Source organism: Chiloscyllium punctatum, chromosome 7 (genome assembly GCF_047496795.1).
Source record: "Chiloscyllium punctatum isolate Juve2018m chromosome 7, sChiPun1.3, whole genome shotgun sequence".
NCBI lineage: Eukaryota > Metazoa > Chordata > Chondrichthyes > Orectolobiformes > Hemiscylliidae > Chiloscyllium > Chiloscyllium punctatum.
The window spans coordinates 129,681,136-129,704,326 of record NC_092745.1 but is presented as its reverse complement, the minus strand read 5'-3'; the positions used below and the strand labels follow the sequence as shown (position 1 = coordinate 129,704,326).

Genomic DNA, 23,191 nt, shown 5'->3' with positions numbered 1-23,191 from the left:
CTCCACAATTCAATTAATAAATCTGTAAGTGAAACTAGTCTCCACAATGATGACCATGAAACTGTTGTTGCTTATTAAGGAAATCCATCTGGTTCACTGATGTCCTGTATGGGAAGAAAATTGCCAACTTTACTTGATTTGGCCTCACTGTGACTTCAGACCCTGTCATACCTGAGGCTGGAATGGTGCACTGTTACCCTAGTCTCACTGCTTCATGAGTCACAACATAAAATAAAACTGATATTCCCCATTACAGAATTAGACAATTAAAAACCTTATCTCTATCAGATTTTGAAAAGGAATAATCAACTAGGTTTCTTAATAAACATGATTATTCATTTGTTATCAAACCAAAATTTATTCATTGAATGCAACAATGAGTCAACATACGAGTAATGTACAGGTATAGATGTTTACCTCTCCTAGAAACCTTAATCACATACATGTTCGCATACAGGGTCACAGAGTCATACAGCACATAAACAGATCCTCCTGTGTAACCAGTCCATGTCATAATCCCAAACTAAAGTAGTCCCATCTGCCTACTCCTGGCTCATCTGCCAAGTAAAGGATAAAAAAATGGAATTCCCTGCAGAGATTATCCTTTTGGGAAAAAAACACTTTGCCCAGCGGGTTATTCTAGAAGTTGAAAGGGATAAGGCATAGAAAGTTCCAAAGTCTGTTGCTCTGATGTTCTGCATGTGTGGTGATGTCACTAAATATGCACAGTTGTCTCTGGTGTCTTGACAGCCACATCTTGCTCAGAAGAGTCTGCAATCACTTCTGCTGAAGAACCCGTTTCATCCTGAACTTAATAAGAAAATTATTTTCAGACAATAGGAGACAGGAGGTGGGCACTGCTTCCTCACAGGCTTCTTGTCCCTCAATTAATTCCATAAAAATACCGTCCAAGCCATTCACTGGTCAAACAGTTCCAGCGTAGGTCTACCACAAAACGGCAGGTATCAACAGCCTTCTGATTTCTAGGAAACCTCTTCCAATGGTGACCTTTCAATGATTTCTTAAAGAAACCACTCCAGATTACTACACCATTTGAAAAACAAGTCAGTTCTTCTACATTCCTTCATAAAGTAAGCCCACCAGGAAATATTAAAAATGAAGCATCTTTGTCACAACCCACAGAGGAGGGCTCAAAACAGAAATGGACGATCAAGTTTTCCCTGAAGTGTCGGAGGCTGAGGGGTGACCATATAGAGGTTTATAGAATCATGAGGGGCACGGATAGGTTAAACAGACAAGGTCATTCCCTGGGGTCGGGGAGTCCAGAACTAGAGGGCATAGGTTAAGGATGAGAGGGAAAAGATTTAAAAGGGACCTAAGAGGCAACATTTTCACACAGAGGGTGGCACATGTATGGAATGAGCTGCCAGAGGAAGTGATGGAGGCTGGTACAGTTGCAACATTTAAAAGGCATCTGGATGGGTATATGAATAGGAAGGGTTTGGAGGGATACAAGCCAAATCCTGGCAAATGTAACTAGAATAGGTTAGAAAATCTGGTCGGCATGGATGAGTTGGACCGAAGGGACTATTTCCGTGCTGTATATCTCCGTGACTGTCTGACTTTAAGTAATTCCATTCAACGGCAATTAGGGCTAGACAATAAATGTTAGCTTTGCCAGCGATGCCCACAGTCCATAATAGAATAAAAAGAGATGTTGTTACGCTGTTTGTTCTGATTCTTGGAAGATGTTATGTTTGAAATTATACAAATGAGTTTGGGTGGCAAAACATGCCATAAATTCACTTGCAATAACAAGCAGACTCCCAAATTTAATTTGTGCTGAGTTTTCTGATTGCATCCAAATCAGAAACTTGATTCCACCACGCACAAGAAATGACAATTTTTGCATTGTTGTAACTTTTAAATTGCGTTTGCAAAGTACTTGCCAGAACACAAGAAAATTTCAATTTGCTGTGAACGATATTAGCAGCAAATCCCAGTGTACTGTACGATAAGGTTCTTTGTGTAGAATAATATGTCTGAGCCTGTATTTGATAAACTGTTGCTTCACACTACTTCAAAGCATAATATGTTTTGCAAGGGGCGATCATCATTGGGGCCTTTTCAAAATAAGAGAGTGAGCTAATACATGGGGCCATTCTGCCTCTGGAAGACCCAATCAGTTGTAGGCCTGCTCCCTGTAGTGTTCAACATTTTTCTTCAATTCTGGAATTGGAACTGCAGTCATTAATCTAGGATCATTTGTCCAGTCAGATTGCCATGCACCAGTATGCCATCTCCACCTTCTCCATCCCCTCCCCACCCCCAGGCTATTATTCATTTATTTGCTATTTCACTAAGTAAGCCTGTTTATATTTGACACTCACTGAACTTACTTGGTTGGCCCCAGGTGTAGGCTAAAAGCTAAAGTATATACCCACCATAGGAAAATCTAAAAGCTGGAGCTGGATAGGGATGCGTCCAATAATGTCCTTTAGGAAGGAAATCTGCCATCTTTACTGGTCTGGCCTACATGTGACTCCAGACCCACAGCAATGTGGTTGACTCTTAACCACCACCTGGGCAATTAGGGATGGGCAATAAATGCTGGTCTGACCAGCAAGCCCATCATCCCATGACTGAAATAATAAAGAAAAGTGCAACTGTTTTATGTTGCAGTGATATTTAGAACCTGTTGCACACTTTGAAATTAACACCATGCTTTCACATTCTGAGATAGGTTGAAAATACAAGAAACTATTGAATATGCCATGCTATTGTTGCTCTCCATGGTAGGCCTGCAATTTCTTTATACCTTTTTGCATGTAACCACAAACAGAGTGCAGTCCAACGTTCACAATATCTTGCTGCATAAAAAAACACGCCACCCATTTGTTATTTGCTGTTTGCAACCTTCAATATTATTTGTATTAATGATGATGAAACATAGTTTTAATAATAATTTTAAATACAGTTTGGCAGTTAACTACCAGTCATCATCTAACTGGTACATTCTTCCAGGCAGCATCTCCACCACTCAAGAGTTCACTTGCCAACCAATCAGCACTGTCTTCTCATACACTATAAACAGTCTAATGCATTCTAATGAGTACAAGACAAAAAGTCTTAAACAAATTTTGAAGTTTTACTAGACTTTACTCGTCTGAAATGAATGGATTTCCTTATGACGAAAGGCTGGACTAGCCAAGACTGGATCCTCTGGACGTTAGAGACGACTTAATTGAAACTTATAAAGATCCTGAGGGAACTTGACTGGGTGGATGAGGAAAGGATGTTTCCTCTTGTGGGAGAATCTAGAACAAGGGGTCATAGTTTAAAAATAATGAGTCACCCTTTTAAAACAGAGGATTTTTAACTTTCTCTGAGGCTTGAGAGTCTTTGGAATTCCCTTCCTCAAAAGGCAGTGGATGCAAAATCTTTAAATATTTCTAAGGCAGAGAGCTCCTACACTTGCTCCATATTCCTCTCATCCCTCCCTGTTCATGTGTCTTTCTAAATGCCTCATAAACATTGATTAGATTAGATTAGATTACTTACAGTGTGGAAACAGGCCCTTCTGCCCAACAAGTCCACACCGCCCCGCCGAAGCGCAACCCACCCATACCCCTACATCTACCCCTTACCTAACACTATGGGAAATTTAGCATGGTCAATTCACCTGACCTGCACATCTTTGGATTGTGGGAGGAAACCGGAGCACCCGGAGAAAACCCACGCAGACATGGGGAGAATGTGCAAACTCCACACAGTCGCCTGAGGCGGGAATTGAACCCGGGTCTCTGGCGCTGTGAGGCAGCAGTGCTAACCACTGTGCCACCGTGCCGCCCAATTGTATTTGCTTCTACCGCCTCCCCTGGCAGCACTTTCCAGGTGAAAGTGAGTACTGCAGAGTCAAGATTAGAGTGCGGTGCTGGAAAAGCACAGCAGGTCAGGCAGCATCCGAGGAGCAGGAGAATCGACGTTTCGGGCAAAAGCCCTTCATCAGCACTTTCCAGGCACCTACCAACGTCCGTGTAAAAATAAACTTCCTTCACACACCTTTAAACTCTGCCCCTCTTGCCATAAACCTATGTCCCCCGGTATTTAACATTTCTACCTCGGGAAAAAGACTCAGACTATCCACACCTCTCTTAGTTTTATATATTTCTATTCACTCAGCCCCCCCTCAGCTTCTGACACACTAGTAAAAACAATCATCTTTGCACTTACTCAAAAACTTCAAGTTTGTGAAACAAAATGCGCCCAAATAAAACCACTCTCCCTAATGAGTCCTCGCTTTTCCCAAATGCCAGTAAAGCTGCAATGGGCTGAAGCTTGCCTTTCATTCCTACAACTTATTAAATTTGCAACTTGACAAAATTATAGTTATTGATCTACACTAACGTCAGAAAGAGGATAATGATTCACTTAAAACAGAATGTACTCTTGATGCTGACCCAACATTTATTGCCCATTGCTGATTGCCCTTCAGATGATGCTGGTGAGTTGTCTGCTTGAAACATTGCATTTTAAATAAAAGGATTGTGGTCTCCTCTCCTCTTTGGAACTTAGTGGGTTTTTTTTTCACCCATCTTCATGTGGGCCACTTCTCATTGTCTTTGAGTGCGCCATCACACAATTGCATATAATAGCATCAGCGTTTCATCAGCTACAAATAGGGAATCAATAACATAATCTTCTACAGTGTAAGAGTTTGCATTAAATAAATTAAAAGATCAGTTAAAACAGAAGAAATCTGGCTGTCTTTCGGAACGTGCAAGTAAATCAGAAGTGGTAAGGTGACTTTGATATTTCTCCTGTCAAGATCGGACAGAGGCAAAGGGAGAACATTGTGGGCCGAAGGGTCTATTCTGTGCTGTATTGTTCTATGAATTTATATAGCATCTTTCACAACCTCATGATGTCCCAAAGTGCTTCACGGGCAGTGAAGCGGTTTTTGAAGTGGGACCACTTGAATAAAATCAGGAAACATGGATACCATTTGCAGTGAGATCCCACAGGGACAGCTATGAGATCAAAGGCAACACAGTCTCATTTTGGTTAAGTCACTAAAATATTCAAACTGTGAGGTACGGAGCCATTATGCAGGCGACTTAAGGATGACTGGGTCTTCTTCTGTGCTAATTCAGCACGGAGAGCTCGGAGGTCTGTAGTTGTCTGCTTTCTTAGCTGCAAAGGCAATAGGAGTAATTGAGGTATTATTAAAAGTGTGCTGAATGGCAACTTTCCTACCTGACTCAGCTGAAAACAGCCAGCATATTTTCACACCGTCAGAGCACAAAGCACTAATGTACTCATTTAAAAATGTTACGTTTGTATAACTATGCTTTTAATTGGGGCTGAATAGAAACATCGAAATGCGAGCAGGAGTTGGTTAATTGCCTTTTGCAACCTTCAACCTTATTTGCATTAATGATGGTGAAGCATAGTTTTAATAACAATTTAAACAAACCTTGGTAGTTAACTATCAGTCATCATCTAACTGGTGCATTCTCCCTGGCAGCATCTTTATTATTCAGCGTTCACTTGCCAACCAAACAGCATGGTCTTCTCATACACTATAAATTATTATAGAGCCCACTACTCAGTGAGATTGGGGCTCATCTGATCATTATCTGGTCCACATTCCTGTCCCACCCCCGGAACCCTTGATTTCCTCAGTGATTAAAACTCAGCCATGAATATACTTAATGACCCAGCCTAGAGAGACCTCTGCAGTAAAGAAATCCACAAATATGTTATCTTCTGGGGGGTGGGGGGGGGAGAAAATCCTTCTCATCTGTCTTAAATGTACAACCTCTGATTCTGAGATGATACCCTCTAGTCCTAGACTTACCGAAAAGGGAGCCAACCTTTCAGTATTTACCCTGGCAGTAATCCAGTAATGCCGTCTCTCATTCATCTGAACTCCAATGAGTATAGGATCAACCCACTCAACTGTTATGGACCAGGCCAGACGCCCTCAAAACATGTTTAGAAAGTAGCCCAGACCCAAACATTTTTAGTTGTTTTGGACAGATGTAAGGAATATATTTCAGGAGTGACGCAGCTGATCAAAGCACTCAGTTTCAAGCAAACCAGAATTTATTTGCACACCACTGAATGAAACACAAACAAAAGAAAACAGAATTTCAAATAACACCTATTTGAAAACCCAACCAACATGATACCCACACAACTTAACAAAGGAGCTGCTCCAAATTCATGCAACCTCTCCTTAAACACACCCCCTTGGCAAAATAAGTAAATTCAAACTTTGGTTCTTACAGGAGAGATGCTCGAGAGTGTGTGTGTGTGTGTGAGAGAGAGAGAGAGAGAGTGTCAGCCAGAAACATCCGTTGAATCATGGAATCTTTTTCTCCCCCAGCAGCTTTGAATACACTGCTTGCTAAAACATAATCAAACAAAGAAAAAAGCCCTGAACTGGGAAACTGGCCATTCCCCTTTCATTGTTAAAGTGCCTTGAAAAAAACCGAAAAGCCTTTTCCCTGATTGTTACCTTCGGCAGTATCTGTTAGCCACTAACAAAGTTATTAAACCCAGACATAACGAAACCTCTGTCTTTTACAACCCCTCTTGAACAAAACCAAGGACAACACGACCTTGTTAAAGGAGCAGCATCATCACACAACCTCTCCTCATAAGAAAATCCTTCCTGATGGATAAGGTTAGGGTTAGAGTATAGTTATATATAAATTATATGAAGATATAGACTAATAGCAGAGATGCCAAACCAGCGGAAGGACATGCTAACATTGTTCTAACTATTAGATGTTCATACAGATATTGGTACTAAAATCTACCCATGTACTGTATGTAGATGATGGGAATATTGTACCTTTATCTCAGTAATTAGCTTCATTTTGGCATTTTCCACACTCCTGTAAAGCTGATCAATCTCATGCTTGAGTGTTGTGATCTGAATAATTAATTCATTCTGTAAAAGAATATCATTCATGTTTGTGTTGACAGAGCTGCTCATCACACCAAACATTATAAAATCTTGCAAAGCAGAAGAAACAATTTTGCGAAGATTCCAGAAGCTTTGATTAGGTAGTCAAACTTGGCAGTAATTTTATCCCAGAAACAACATTGGGGAGGCTTGATCCTGAACCCCTGCCCCTAATCCACTGATTGTCTTACACTTGAATGGGAGACAAAAGCCCAACCATACATTACATGAAAAAAAATCACATAATTCCTAAAACAATTCACTCTCTGGGCGGAGAAGGTAACGGCTACCTGATGGTGTTTTTTTTTAAAGTCACGGTATAGTCCAGTTATTGTTTTTTTAACGGCTAAAATTTAGAGTTTTTTTAAGCGCCTAGCGGACTGGAAGTTGGTGTCGCGCTAGCTTACCTGGGAAGGTTTTTTTCTTATAAAAGCGCGCAGCTCCAAGCTTTTGGCCTCACTCTCTGGGCGGAGAAGGTAACGGCTGTCTGATGGTGTTTTTTTTTAAGTCATGGTACAGTCTAGTTATTGTTTTTTTAATGGCTAAAATTTAAAGTATTTTTAAGCGCCTAGCGGACCCGGAAGCTGGTGTCGCGCTAGCTTACCTGGGAAGGTTTTTTTCTTATAAAAGCGTGCAGGCGAGGAACCCGAGGCACTACAGGGGTAGAGCCTCCCACCCGCCCTCCTCCTCTAACCTAATAATAAGACCCGTTGTGATAAGCAGGTAAGTGCTGCATTTTGCTTGTTTGTTTCTTTAGATCTAGTTTTTAAAGTTTACCTTTTAGAGGGATGGCAGCGAAGGCAGTGCAATGTTCCTCTTGCAACATGTATGAGGTGAGAGAAGCCATTAGCGTCCCTCCTGATTACACTTGCAAGAAGTGCACCCATCTCCAGCTCCTCCAAGACCGTGTTAGGGAACTGGAACTGGAGTTGGATGAACTGCGGATCATTCGGGAGGCAGAGGTGGTCATAGATCAGAGCTTTAGGGAAGTAGTTACTCCGAAAGTTATAGAGAGATGTGTGACAGTGAGGGGGAGTGGGAGGAAGCAGCCAGTGCAGGGACCCCCTGCGGTCATTCCCCTCAAGAACAAGTATACCGTTTTGGATACTTGTGGGGGGGATGACTTACCAGGGGTAAGCAACGAGGTTCAGGCCTCTGGCACGGAGCCTGTCCCCGTTGCTCAGAAGGGAAGGGTGGAGAAAGGTAGAGCGATAGTTATTGGGGACTCAATAGTGAGGGGCACAGATAGACGGTTTTGCGGGGGCGACAGAGACTCACGATTGGTATGTTGCCTCCCAGGTGCAAGGGTACATGATGTCTCTGATCGTGTTTTCCGGGTCCTCAAGGGGGAGGGGGAGCAGCCCCAGATCGTTGTCCACGTTGGCACCAACGACATAGGTAGGAAGAGGGGTGAGGACATTAGACAGGCTTTCAGGGAGCTAGGTTGGAAGCTCAGAGCTAGAACGAAAAGAGTTGTTGTCTCTGGTTTGTTACCCGTGCCACGTGATAGAGAGTCGAGGAATAGGGAGAGAGAAGAGTTAAATGTGTGGCTACAGGGATGGTGCAGGAGGGAGGGATTTCGGTTTCTGGACAACTGGGGTTCTTTCTGGGGAAGGTGGGACCTCTATTAACAGGATGGTCTACACCTGAACCTGAGGGGCACCAGTATCCTTGGGGGGAGGTTGGCTAGTGCTCTTTGGGAGGGTTTAAACTAACTCTGCAGGGGCTTGGGAACCTGGACTGTAGCTTTAGGGTACAGGACCTTGAGTGTAGGGAGGTTAGGAACATGGCATCGATCTCGAAGGAGGGTGCCTGTAAACAGGAAGGTGGCTTGAAGTGTGTATACTTCAATGCCAGAAGTATAAGAAATAAGGTAGGTGAGCTTGCAGCATGGGTTGGTACCTGGGACTTCGATGTTGTGGCCATTACAGAGACATGGGTAGAACAGGGACAGGAATGACTGTTGCAGGTTCCAGGGTTTAAATGTCTTAGTAGGGTCAGAGATGGGGGTAAAAGAGGGGGAGGTGTGGCATTGCTTGCCAAGGATAGTATTACAGCAGTAGAAAGGGTGATGGAGGAAGACTTGCCATCTGAGGTAGTTTGGGCAGAGGTTAGAAATAGGAAAGGTGAGGTCACCCTGTTAGGAGTTTTCTACGGGCCTCCTAATACTCCAAGAGAAGTAGAGGAAAGTATTGCGAGGATGATTCAGGAGAAGAGTGAAAGTAGCAGGGTGGTTGTTATGGGGGACTTTAACTTCCCAGATATTGACTGAGAAAGCTATAGCTCGAGTTCGTTAGATGGGTCGGTGTTTGTCCAATGTTTGCAGGAGGGTTTCCTGACACAATATGTACACAGGCCAACAAGAGGTGAGGCTATACTGGATTTGGTTCTAGGTAATGAACCAGGCCAGGTGTTAGACTTGGAGGTAGATGAGCACTTCGGGGGCAGTGACCACAACTCTGTGACTTTTACTCTAGTGATGGAGAGGGATAAGTGTGCACTGCAGGGCAACAGTTATAGCTGGGGGCAGGGAAATTATGATGCAGTGAGGCATGGCTTAGGATGCGTGGCTTGGAAAAGTAAGCTTCAAGGGAAGAACACAAATGATATGTGGAGATTGTTCAAGGAACAGCTAATGGGTGTCCTTGATAAGTATGTACCAGTCAGGCAGGGAGTAAAGGGTCTTGTGAGGGAGCCGTGGTTTAATAAGGAATTGGAATCCCTTGTGAAAGGGAAGAGGGTGGCCTATGTAAAGATGAGGCGTGAAGGTTCAGTTGGGGCGATTGAGAATTATAAGGTAGCCAGGAAGGATCTAAAGAGAGAGCGAAGAGCAGCGAGAAGGGGACATGAAAAGTCCTTAGTTGGTAGGATTAGGGAAAACCCAAAGGCTTTCTATAGGTTTGTCAAGAATAAAAGGATGGCTAGGGTAGGTATCGGTCCAGTCAAGGATAGTAGTGGGAAGTTGTGTGTGGAGGCGGAGGAGATTAGTGAGACACTAAATCAATACTTTTTGTCAGTATTCACTCAGGAACAGGACACTGTTGCTGATGTGAATATTGAGTCACAAGTTATTAGAATGGATGGCCTTGAGGTACGTAGGGAAGAGGTCTGGGGAATACTGGAAAGGATGAAAATAGATAAGTCCCCTGGGCCTGATGGCATTTATCCTAGGATCCTCTGGGAAGCTAGGGAGGAGATTGCAGAGCCATTGGCCTTGATTTTTATGTCGTCGTTGTCTATGGGAATAGTGCCAGAAGACTGGAGGATAGCGAATGTGGTCCCCTTGTTCAAGAAGGGGAGCAGGGATAGCCCGAGTAACTATAGGCCAGTGAGTCTCACTTCTGTTGTGGGCAAAGTCTTAGAGAGAATTATAAGGGATAGGATTTATGAACATCTGGATAGGAATAATGTGATCAAGGATAGTCAGCATGGTTTTGTGAAGGGCAGGTTGTGCCTCACAAACCTTATTGAATTCTTTGAGAAGGTGACCAAGGAAGTGGACGAGGGTAAAGCAGTAGATGTGGTGTATATGGATTTTAGCAAGGCGTTCGATGAGGTACCCCATGGCAGGCTAATGCAAAAACTACGGAGGTATGGCATTGAGGGTGCATTAGAGGTTTGGATTAGGAATTGGCTGGCTGGAAGGAGACAGAGGGTAGTAGTTGATGGTATAGGTTCATCTTGGAGCGCAGTTACTAGCGGTGTTCCACAAGGATCTGTTTTGGGACCATTGCTGTTTGTCATTTTTATAAATGACCTGGAGGAGGGGCTTGAAGGCTGGGTGAGCAAGTTTGTGGATAACACGAAAGTCGGTGGAGTTGTGGACAGCGAAGAAGGATGTGGCAGGTTACAGCAGGATATAGATAAGTTGCAGAGCTGGGCAGTAAGGTGGCAAATGGAATTCAATGTAGCTAAGTGTGAAGTCATTCACTTTGGTAGGAATAACAAGAAGATGGATTGCTGGGCTAATGGTAGACTACTTGGTAGTGTGGATGAGCAGAGGGATCTTGGTGTCCATGTACACAGATCTCTGAAAGTTGCCACCCAGGTAAATAGTGCAGTGAAGAAGGCATATGGCGTACTGGGCTTTATTGGTAGAGGAATTGAGTTCCGGAGTCCTGAGGTCATGTTGCAGTTGTATAAGACTCTGGTGCGGCCTCATCTGGAGTATTGTGTGCAGTTTTGGTCGCCATACTATAGGAGGGATGTGGAGGCATTGGAACGAGTGCAGAGGAGGTTTACCAGGATGTTGCCTGGCATGGTAGGAAGATCGTATGAGGAAAGGCTGAGGCACTTGGGACTTTTCTCATTGGAGAAAAGAAGGTTTAGGGGAGATTTGATAGAGGTGTACAAGATGATTAGGGGGTTAGATAGGGTTGACAGTGAGAACCTTTTTCCGCTAATGAAGTCAGCTGTTACTAGGGGACACAGCTTTAAGGGGTGGTAGGTATAGGACAGATGTTAGGGGTAGATTTTTTACTCAGTGGGTTGTGAGTTCATGGAATGCCCTGCCAGTAGCAGTGGTGGACTCTCCCTCTTTATGGTCATTTACGCGGGCATTGGACAAGCATATGGAGGTTATTGGGCTAGTGTAGGTTAGGTAGGCTTCGATCGGCGCAACATCGAGGGCCGAAGGGCCTATACTGCGCTGTATTTTTCGATGTTCTATATTCTATGTTCTAATTCCTCCCGAGGCTCTCTAAAGCTCTGATCAGACCACATTTGGAGTATTGTGCACAGTTCTGGGCTCCATACTTTAGGAAGGATGTGGTGAATTTTGAGACGATTTGTAGCTCAGTGTGAGGTTATGGATGTAGGTTTGCTCGCTGAGCTGGAAGGTTCATTTCCAGACCTGTCGTCACCCTATTAGGTAACATCTTCAGTGGGCCTCAGGCGAAGCATTGCTGATAAGTCCTGCTTTCTACTTATATGTTTGGGTTTCTTTGGGTTGGTGATGTCATTTCCTGTGGTGATGTAATATACGGATGAGGAAGGACTCTACTTCGACTGGGACAACATATCCATCCTAGGATGTGCCAAACAAAGACATGCTCAAGAATTTCTAGAAGCATGGCATTCCAACCAAAACTCTATCAAAAACACATTGAGTTAGACCTCATCTACTACCCCCTGAGAAAAAGAACAGGAAGTGACTTCACCACACGAAATAACATCTCCACAGGAAATTACATCACCAACCTAAAGAAATTGCGTGCAATTCTGGTCTCCTTCCTATCGGAAAGATGTTGTGAAACTTGAAAGGGTTCCGAAAAGATTTACAAGGATGTTGCCAGGGTTGGAGGATTTGAGCTACAGGGAGAGGCTGAACAGGCTGGGGCTGTTTTCCCTGGAGTGTTGGGGGCTGAGGGGTGACCTTATAGAGGTTTATAAAATCATTAGGGGCATGGATAGGATAAATAGATAAAGTGTTTTCCCTGGGGTCGGGGAGTCCAGAACTAGAGGGCATAGGTTTAGGGTGAGAGGGGAAAGATATAAAAGAGACCTAAGGGGCAACTTTTTCATGCAGAGGGTGGTACGTGTATGGAATGAGCTGCCAGAGGAAGTGGTAGAGGCTGGTGCAATTGCAACATTTAAGAGACATTTGAATGGGTATATGAATAGGAAGGGTTTGGAGGGATATGGGCCGGGTGCTGGCACGTGAGGCTAGATTGGGTTGGGATATCCAGACGGCATGGACGGGTTGGACCGAAGGGTCTGTTTCCATGCTGTACATCTCTATGACTCTAAACCCAAACATATAAATAGAAAGCAGGAATTATCAGCAGTGCTTCATCTGAGGCCCACTGAAGATGTTACTTCGCAGGTGACAAAACATCTGGAAATGAACCTTCCAGCTCAGCCAGCCAACTTGGGAAGGATGTATTGGCTCTGCAGCTTGTTCAGAGGAGGTTCATGAGAATGGTCCTAGGAATAAAAAGCTTAACATATGAGGTACATTTGAGGACATTGGGTCTAAAATTACTGGTGTTTAGAAAGATGAGGAGGATCTAATTGAAACTTACAAGACACTGAATGGCCTGGACTGAGTAGATTTTGGGAAAACGTTTCCCTTCTTGGGGGAGACTTGGACCCAAGGGCAAACCTTAGAGTAGAGTCATAGTCATAGAGATGTACAGCATGGAAACAGACCCTTCGGTCCAACCCATCCATGCTGACCAGATATCCCAACCCAATCTAGTCCCACCTGCCAGTACCCAGCCCATATCCCTCCAAACCCTTCCTATTCATATACCCATCCAAATGCCTTTTAAATGTTGCAATTGTACCAGCCTCCACCACTTCCTCTGGTAGCTCATTCCATACACGTACCACCCTCTGTGTGAAAATGTTGCCCCTTAGGTCTCTTTTATATCTTTCCCCTCTCACCCTAAACCTATGCCCTCTAGTTCTGGACTCCCTGACCCCAAAGGAAAAGACTTTGCCTATTTACCCTATCCATGCCCCTCATAATTTTGTAAAACTCTACAAGGTCACCCCTCAGCCTCCAATGCTCCAGGGAAAACAGCCCCAGTCTGTTCAGCCTCTCCCCATAGCTCAAATCCTTCAACCCTGGGAACATCCTTGTAAATCTTTTCTGAACCCTTTCAAGTTTCACAACATCTTTCCGATAGGAAGGAGACCAGAATTGCACGCAATATTCCAACAGTGGCCTAACCAATGTCCTGTACAGCCGCAACATGACCTCCCAACTCCTGTACTCAATACTCTGACCAATAAAAGAAAGCATACCAAACGCCTTCTTCATTATCCTATCTACCTGCAACTCCACTTTCAAGGAGCTATGAACCTGTACTCCAAGGTCTCTTTGTTCAGCAACACCCCCTAGGACCTTACCACTAAGTGTATAAGTCCTGGTAAGATTTGCTTTCCCAAAGTGCAGCACCTTGCATTTATCTGAATTAAACTCCCTCTCAGCCCATTGGCCCATCTGGTCAAGATCCTGTTGTAATCTGAGGTAACTCTCTTTGCTGTCCACTACACCTCCAATTTTGGTGTCATCTGCAAACTTACTAACTGTCCTCTTGTGCTCGCATCCAAATCATTTATGTAAATGTCAAAAAGTAGAGGGCCCAGCACCGATCCTTGTGGCACTCCACTGGTCACAGGCCTCCAGTTTGAAAAACAACCCTCCACCACCACCCTCTATCTTCTACCTTTGAGCCAGTTCTGTATCCAAATGGCTAGTTCTCCCTGTATTCCATGAGATCTAACCTTGCTAATCAGTCTCCCATGGGGAACCTTGTCGAAAAGCATACTGAAGGGAAGACTTTTTAGAACAGAGATAAGGAGAAACTTCTTCAGCCAGAGAGTGGTGAACCTATGGAATTCATTGCCACAGACAGCTGTGGGAGCCAGGTCATTGAGTATATTTAAGACTGAGGTAGATAGGTTCTTGATTGTCAAGGGGATCAAGTGAAGAAAGTAGGAGAATGGAATTGAGAAAGCTATCAGCCATTTTTGATAACTGGAGCAGACTTGCTGGGCTGAATGGCCTAATTTTTGCTCCTATGTCTTATGGTTTTATGGTCTAACTTCTGGTTTTCCAAACACATTCTAATTTATTTTCTGAATGTTTAGAGAGATGAATGCAGCATTTCTCTCTTATTATCCAGTTATCCCTTCCTCTGTACTTACAGTTATCCCCATTGTATGTCTGGGCAATTACTGTATAATGCCAACACATGTTAAGATAAGTAAAAACATGGAACAATGACATTCATAAGAACAGAAGAGCTAGGAGCAAGAGTAGGCCATTCTGCCCCTCTAATCTGCTCTGCCATTTCATACGATCATGGCTGATCTCATCTTGGCCTCAACTCTACTTTCTTGTCTACTCTCCATAACTTTGTAACCCATTACTCATTAAAAATCTATCTCCTCCTTAAATTTACTCATTGTCACCCATCACACTCTAAGGGAGTGAATTCCACAGTAACCTGACCCTTTGAGAGAAGCCATTTCTCCTCATCTCTGTTTTGAACCTGCTCCGTGTTATCCTAAAACTGCGGTCTCTTGTTGATAGCCCCACTTGTGGAAACATTCTTTCTACGTCTACTTTGTCAATCTCCTCGAGCATCTTATAGGCCGCAACTAGATCTCCTCTCATTCTTCTAATCTCCAGACAGTATTGGCCTAAACTGCTCCATCTCCCTTCCTAAGAGAACTCCAGAATCAATCCAGTGAACCTCCTCTGAACTGCCTCCAATGTAACTATACCCCACCTCAAATAAAGGGATCAAAATTGCACACAGTATTCCCAGGTGCAGTCTCACAAATGAATGGTAGAGTTGAAGCTCAATCTGCTCTGTATTATTTCTGTGATTCTCAGTTCAATATATGAGAGGGGAAAGATTTAAAAGGGACCTATTGGGCAACTTTTTCATGCAAAGTGTAGTGCATATACGAGACAAGCTGCCAGAGGAAGTGGTGGAGGCTGGTACAATGACAACATTTAAAAGGCATCTGGATGGGTATATGAATAGGAAGAATTTAGAGGGATATGGATCAAATGGGACTTGATTAATTTAGGATATCTGGTCACCATGGATAAGTTAGACTGAAGGATCTGTTTCCATGCTGTACATCTGTATGACTCTATATTATCACAGGGGATGGATTGTCAAAATGAGCAGCATTTACTTTGGGATTGCCAGCGCCGGTTGACTTTCTGGGCCTTTTTCTCAAGTCCCGGGCCTCCAGGTGGTGCAGCAGTTTCAGGTAATACTCTTCCAGCTCCTTCCGCAACTTGCATGATGTTTCTTCCAGGGGAGCGGTCAGCTTCTTCGATTCAAAGTATTTCTTCTTCCAACTATTGCGAACTGTCAGACAGAAGAACAAGGGCCCATCAGCAACACAGGACAACAAAGCCTCACTGACGAATAGCTGTCGCTGTCATTAGGAAATGCAGCAGTTAATTTACACACAGCAAGCTCCCCGAAACAGAAATGTAACAACAACTGGATCATCTGTTTTTGATTGATGTACATCAATTGGATTACTTGTCACAGATTGTCTGCTCAGTTACCCGCTGTGGAACTGGAACCCTCATTTCAAAGATGAGAGGCCATTCGGGATCACGTGTCTCTGCCATCTTTGGTCATGTGATCAAATAGCCCTGATTCTTGACCTTAGATGTTTGAGGCAGGACATTCCATGGAGTCCTGGAATCTGGAATACAGGACCCTGCATCATTTTCTTTCCTTCTCTCTACCATCACTTAGACTTTGTGACTCAAGATGGGATGCAGCCTTACAGACATTAGAAAATAAGGAATAGGAGGAGGAGTAGGCCATCTGGCCCATCAAGCCTACTCTACCATTCAATAAGATCATGATGGGCTCAATGGTCTACTCCTTATAGAAGTGGCAATTGGATAAAGTGTGACTGAGTTACGAAGAACTTCAGGACTTTCTGATTCATTGAGAAGTTGATTCCTTCTAATAATTAAAGGTTCAAGTATTGCTTTAGTCCATTCAAGCAATTTAGACCTGAGCGAGGCAAAGTTGTTAGAGTAATCAAAAAGCCCTCCCCTCCCACACCAGTTATACTCTTTTCCACTTTCTTCCATCAGACACAAGATGTAAAGGTTTGAATACACATATGAACAGATTCAAGAGCAGATTATTTTCCCCAATGCAACTAGACTTCTGAATAGACCTCTCAAATGTTAATTCGGATGTCTCTCTCTGCACCTTTGCTGTGGCTGTAACACTATGTTCTGCACTCTGTTCTGCTATCCTGATGCACGTTGTATGGTACAATCTACCTGAATAGAGTGGTGCTGGAAAAGCACAGCAGTTCAGGCAGCATCCGAGGAACAGGGAAATCAATATTTCGGGCAAAAGCCCTTCATCGGGAATGGAGCTTCATTCCTGATGAAGGGCTTTTGCCCGAAACGTCGATTTCCCTGCTCCTCGGATGCTGCCTGGACTGCTGTGCTTTTCCAGCACCACTCTAACCTAGAATCTGGTTTCCAGCATCTGCAGTCCTTGTTTTTACCTAATCTACCTGAATAGCATGCAAAACAACACTTCACTGTTTCTTGGTACATGTGACAACAATAAATTAATCAATCAATCAAACTGTGCTAGAGTTTCATAATGTTAATCACAGAATAATAATGACACCTTAATGGACTGAGCATCTATGTCATTGAGTAAGAGAACATGGGTGACTAGCTCTTTCCCTCACACCAAGGACTCGGACCCTTCCAATGCAGTTCCGACAGAGAATTGCACTCTCAGTTGATCTGCCTTTCAGATGAAGATTGAAGCCCTGGTCCCATGGACCTTCTCTGGCAGGGAGCTGGAATCCCCTGTGATCACTTTTGCAGAGGACCATGGGGGTTCTGCCCAGTGTCAACCCCAATAACCATCAAAAAAACACCTTCTGACCATTGTCCAGTTACTGTGTGTATGCCTCTGTGTGTGTGTGTGTGTGAGAGAGTGGGGGGTTTTGGGGCCTGAGGGGTGCGTGTTGGTGTGAGCATGTGGGGGTTGTGTGCATGTGTGTGTGTTTGTGGGAGGCGGGGGGGAGGCAGCTTCCTGTGAGCGAATTGATGCTGCATTTCTAACAAGGACTACCACTTCAAAAGTACTGCAATGGCTGTAAACTTCCTGGAGGATGAGTACATTGTTTTGAACAGCCTTTGAGTATTGAGAGCATTGATAAGCCCTTACCTTGGTTCCTCCGTAATTGATTCTGTGCTAATAATCTTTTTGCTTTCTTTACAAGTTCTTCCCTTGTCCTCTCAAGACATTTTCTCTCCTGTTTTGTTGCATTTATTTGGGCAATCAGCTGCTCCTCTTTAACACAAAAAATGCCACATCATACTCAGAATAATGCAAATTCCTCTAAACTAAAAGAATGGAAAATACTTTGAGTCATAGAGATGCACAGCACGGAAACACTGCAATTGCATCTAATGTAGCTGAAATGATTCCAAGTACATCACAAAGTGCAGTGCCCATTTTAGTTTCAAGCCTAAGGAAGGAGTCAAGGCTTATGCAGGAGGAGTGGTGGAGGCTGGTACAATTACAGCATTTAAAAGGCATCTGGATGGGTATATGAATAGGAAGGGTTTCGAGGGATATAGGTCAAGTGCTGGTAAATGGGACTAGATTAGGTTAGGAAATCTGGTCGGCATGGACATGTTGGACTGAAAGGTCTGTTTCGGTGCTGTACATCTTTATGACTCTAAGGCTGCTATCAAATAAGCCATGCTCTTACTGAGTGGTGAAACCGGTTCAGTGGGCTGAATGGCCATCTCTTTCCCCTATTTCTTATCAACTCAAGTGTCATACTGTAAAGGAAATGCCTCGTTGGCCCCATCTCTTTTGTCGCTTTGTAAAAGACTAACATCCACCAATTTGACTTCGACCAATTTGACATCCACCAATTTGACTGTGGGCGGCACGGTGGCACAGTGGTTAGCACTGCTGCCTCACAGCGCCAGAGACCCGGGTTCAATTCCCAGCCTCAGGCGACTGACTGTGTGGAGTTTGCACGTTCTCCCCGCGTCTGCGTGGGTTTCCTCCGGGTGCTCCGGTTTCCTCCCACAGTCCAAAAGATGTGCAGGCCAGGCGAATTGGCCACGCTAAATTGCCCGTAGTGTTAGGTAAGGGGTAGATCTAGATGTAGATATAGGGGTATGGGTGGGTTGCGCTTCGGCGGGGCGGTGTGGACTTGTTGGGCCGAAGGGCCTGTTTCCACACTGTAAGTAATCTAATCAAATGTACAACAAAGCGTCACCATTTTATCTCCACCTTCATCCTCTCGTCTCCCAGAAACAAAAACACTTATTAAAGCTTGGCCACCTCACTGTGGGAGCTGGTGAGGGACGGGGGGAAGTTAACCACATTTGTCATGGTCCTCCCAACCAGCCTCTTGGTTATTTTTCACAATTGAGAGAAATGAGGCACAACCTTTCTGAATGGTTATAGTACTCCACTTGGTCCTTATATGCTGCTACATTGGAGCAAGAGGAGACCATTCAGCCCCTTTGGGCTGCTCTGTCATGGCTAATGGTGCCTCAGCTTCTTTCCCCAGCTTTGTCCCTATCCCTTGATAGAGCCTTCCCTTAAAAACAGATCTAATACCCTCAGTCTTGCCTGGAAATGGTAATAAATCGGAAATGACAGCAGGTACTTACTCTCTGTTGGGACTGACTCAAATTGGGCTCTGAGGTTGAGATCTAGTGGAGGTGGAGGTGGAGGAGGAGGCAGGGAATAGTTCTTCATAACTGTCAAATGACCATTATTCTGCATCTACATGGCAAAAAGAAACACAATAAAACAGGCAGAGGTGAGGGCAAAATCCATCTTTTTTTAATATTCTTTCATGGGTTTAAGTGTCACTGATAAAAACAACATTTATAGTCATAGAATTGAGTCATATAGTATAGAGAAGCCCTTTGGCCCACTTTGTCTGCAGCAACAAGAACTCGAAATCTACACTCGCCTGACTTCCCCGCACAAGGTCCATAACATCCAATGGTACAACATTGCAAGTGCTCATCCAAACACTTCTTAAAGATTGGGAGGTTTCCACCTCAACCAGTGCATTCTAGAGCCCCACCACCCTCGAAAACAATTTCAAGTCCCCTCTCATCCTTCTGTTTCCGTCCTTAAAATTCTGTCCCCTTGTTCTTGACTCTTCAAACAAGGGGAACTGCTGCTTTGTATTCACTCTGTCCATGGCCCTCATAATCTTATAAACTTCTACTAGAACCCCCTCAACTTTCGCTGCTCCATAGAAAACCTGAGCTCACCAGCCTCCCTTTATCACTGAACTGCTCCATCCTGGGCAACATCCTGGTGAATCTCCTCTGCACCCCCTCCAGTACAATCACACCCTTCCTATAGTGTAGTCACCAGAACTGCACACAGTACTCCAGCTGTGGCCTATCCAAAGTTCCACACAGCTCCAACATCACCTCCCTTCTCTATTATCTATGCCCCGACTGATAAAGGCAAATATGCTTCTTAACTAGAGTATTATCCTTCAGAGATCTGAGGACAAGAACCCTGAGATCCCTCTGGTCCAGAGCTAACTGACCTTGTGAAGGTACTGGTGAGTCACCTTCTTGAATCGCTGCAGTACAGGTTTGTATCAACACATAGAACTAGAACAGTACAGCACAGTACAGGCCCTTCGGCCCACAATGTTGTGCTGAGCATTTATCTGAATCTAAGATCAATCTAACCTACACACCCCTCAATTTCCTGCCGTCCATGTGCTTGTCCAGCAGTCACTTAAATGTCCCTAATGTCTCTGACTCTACCACCACCGCTGGCAGTGCATTCCACCCACTCACCACTCTCTGTGTAAACAACCTACCTCTGCCATCTCTGTATCCTTCCTCCAATCGCCTTAAAATTATGATCCCTCGTGACAGCCATTTCTGCCCTGGGGAAAAGTCTCTGGCTATCTACTCTATCTATGCCTCTCATTACCTTGTACACCTCTATCAAGTCACCTCTCTTCTTTCTTCCCTCCACTGTGAAAATTCCTAGCTCACTCAGCCTTTCTTCCTAAGACATGCCCTCCAGTTCAGACAGCATCCTGGTAAATCTCCTCTGCGCCCTCTCAAAAGCATCTACATCCTTCCTATAATGAAGCAACCAGAACGGGACACAATATTCCAAGTGTGGTTTAACCAGGGTTTTATAGAGCTGAAGCAAAACCTCATGGCTCTTAAACTCAATGCCCCTGTTAATGAAAGCCAAAACACCATACACCTTCTTAATAACCCTATCAGTTTGGGTGGTAATTTTGAAGGATTTATGTACGTGGACCCCAATATCCCACTGTTCCTCCACACTGCCAAGAATCCTGTCTTTAACCCTGTTTTCAGCATTCAAATTCGACCTTCCGAAATGAATCACTTTGTGTTTATCCAAGTTGAACTCTATCTGTCACTTCTCAGCCCAGCTCTGCATCCTGTCAGTGTCTTGTTGTAGTCTGCAACAGCCCTTGACACTATCCACAACACCACTGACCTCTGTGTCATCAGCAAGCTTACTAACCCACCCTTCCACTTCTTCATCCAAGTCATTTATAAAAACTACAAAGACCAGAGGCCCAAAAACAGGCCCCTGCACAACTGCACTGGTCACCGACCTCCAGACGGAATACTTTCCATCCACTACCACTCCCTGTCTCTTTTGGCCAGACAATTCTGTATCCAGGCAGCCAAATTTCCTTGTATCCCATATCTCCTAACTTTCTGAATGAGTTTACCATGGAGAACCTTATCAAATGCCTTACTGAAATCCATTTATACCACATCCACTGTTCAGCCTTCGTCAACTTGTCTCATCATATCCTCAAAGAACACAATAAGGCAGGCATGACCTGCCCCTCACAAAGCCATGCTGAGTATCTCTAATCAATGTTTTTCCAAATAGTAATACATCCTATCTCTCAGAATCGTTTCCAGTACTTTGCTGACCACAGATGTAAGACTGACTGGTCTGTAAATTCCCAGGGATTTCCCAATCCCTTTCTTGAACAGCAGAATAAAATTCGCCTTCCTCTAATCATCCTCCCTCCCACATATGCAGCACTGTTCAGGAATTCCAGGATTTTTACCCAGCAGTAGTGAAGGAACAGCAATGTATTTCCAAGCCAAAATGGTGAGTGGTTTCGAAAGGAACTTGTCCTTCCAGATGGAAGTAGAGCTGGGTCCACTGCTATTTGTCATTTATATAAACAAGTATTTAGGAGGCATGGTTAGTACGCTTGCAGATAACACCGAAATTGGTGGTATACTGGGACAGTGAAGGTTATCTCAGATTATAGAGGGATCTTCATCAATTGGGCCAGTAGGCTGAGGAGTGGCAGATGGAGTTTAATTTGGTTAAGTGCAAGATATTACATTTTGGTTAAAATGTACAAGGGCAGGATTTGTAAAGTTAATGGTAGGGCCCTGGGGAGTGTTGTTGAACAGAGAGACCTGGGCATTATTTTGGAAGTTGAGTCACATGTAGACAGGGTGGTTAAGAAGATGTTTAGCACGCTTGCCTTTATTGCTCAGACCTTTGAGTATAGGAGTTGGAACGTCATGTTGAGGTTGTACAGGATGTTAGTGAGGCCAATCCTGGAATACTGTGTCCCGTTCTGGTCACCCTGTTATAGGAAGAATATTAAATTGGAGAGGGTTCAGAAAGGATTTACCAGGACGTTGCTGGGAATGGAGGGTTTGAGTTATAAAGAGAGGCTGGATAGGCTGGAACTTTTTTCACTGTAGCATAGGAGGTTGAGGGGTGACCTTATAGAGGTTTACAAAATCATGAGGGGTATACATAAGGTAACTAGCCAGGGTAGACAAGTCCAAAGCTAGGGGGCATATTTTTAAGGTGATTTAAAAAGAACATGAGGGGCAAAACTTTTACATAGAGAGTGGCTCATGTGTGGAATGAACTGCCAGAGGAAGTGGTGGATGCGGGTACAGTTAAAACACTTAAATAACATTTGGATAAATTCATGAACAGAAAAGGTTTGGAGGGATATGGGCCAAGCACAGGCCGGTGGGACTAGTTTAGTTTGGCAACATGGTCAGTACAGATGAGTTGGACTGAAAGGTCTGTTTCTGTCCTATATGACTCAGTGGTGGTGGGTTTTGAAGATGCTGTCTATGGAGTCCTGGCAAGTTGCTGTAGTGCATCTTGTAGATGGTAGACACTCCTGCTCCTGCTCATCAGCAGTGGAGGGAGTGGGTATTGAAGGTTTTGAGTGGGGCTCACATTAAATGTGCTGCTTTGTCCTGGATTGTGGAGAACCTTGGTAAGATAGTGAGGGAATCAAACAATCAGAAAAGGACAAACAACTTTCTTACATGACCAGAAGTGCATTCAATACCTGATCAGTTCTCTGTCCATCCCTGATCGATGCTGGATCCTGATTTACTTGCTGACTGCAAGACAGAATTGGAATAGATTTTGAAGCACGGTTTTCAAACACAGGTAGAGCATCGAAGCAACCACGGAAAGAAAGCAATGATCAAAAGGTTATTACCTCTTCTTTCTTTGGTTTTCGCAATATTCCAAATCTTTCTCATCCAATGATTCTGATAGCCCAGAGTCGCCCGTGCTGTTACTCCTGCCTTGTTTTACAACTGGACCACTGTCCATCTGACCAACACCGCTGGCTGTAATATCTACAAAACAATAATACCACTTACAATCAAAGCACTGGTTAAATGCTTCAAACAATTGTTTAACTTCTTCACAT

At 44.0% G+C, this 23,191-nt stretch overlaps 1 protein-coding gene across 2 annotated transcripts in view; it reads right to left on the bottom strand.

Annotated features, from left to right (window-relative positions):
- Positions 1 to 338: 338 nt before the first annotated feature.
- spata1 (spermatogenesis associated 1) overlaps positions 339 to 23,191 on the bottom strand; it is a 78,504-nt gene continuing 55,651 nt past the window's right edge. Inside the window, exons 6-12 of one of the 2 annotated variants that reach the window (XM_072574825.1) lie at positions 22,976 to 23,117; positions 22,820 to 22,874; positions 19,110 to 19,224; positions 17,638 to 17,763; positions 15,599 to 15,777; positions 6,824 to 6,922; positions 339 to 5,154 (exon numbers count right to left, since the gene is read on the bottom strand). In XM_072574825.1, the coding sequence (XP_072430926.1) occupies positions 5,026 to 5,154; positions 6,824 to 6,922; positions 15,599 to 15,777; positions 17,638 to 17,763; positions 19,110 to 19,224; positions 22,820 to 22,874; positions 22,976 to 23,117 (845 nt within the window). In that variant the 3' untranslated portion in view covers positions 339 to 5,025. The remainder of the gene's footprint in view (positions 5,155 to 6,823; positions 6,923 to 15,598; positions 15,778 to 17,637; positions 17,764 to 19,109; positions 19,225 to 22,819; positions 22,875 to 22,975; positions 23,118 to 23,191) is intronic. The other variant, XM_072574826.1, reaches the window with a different exon arrangement.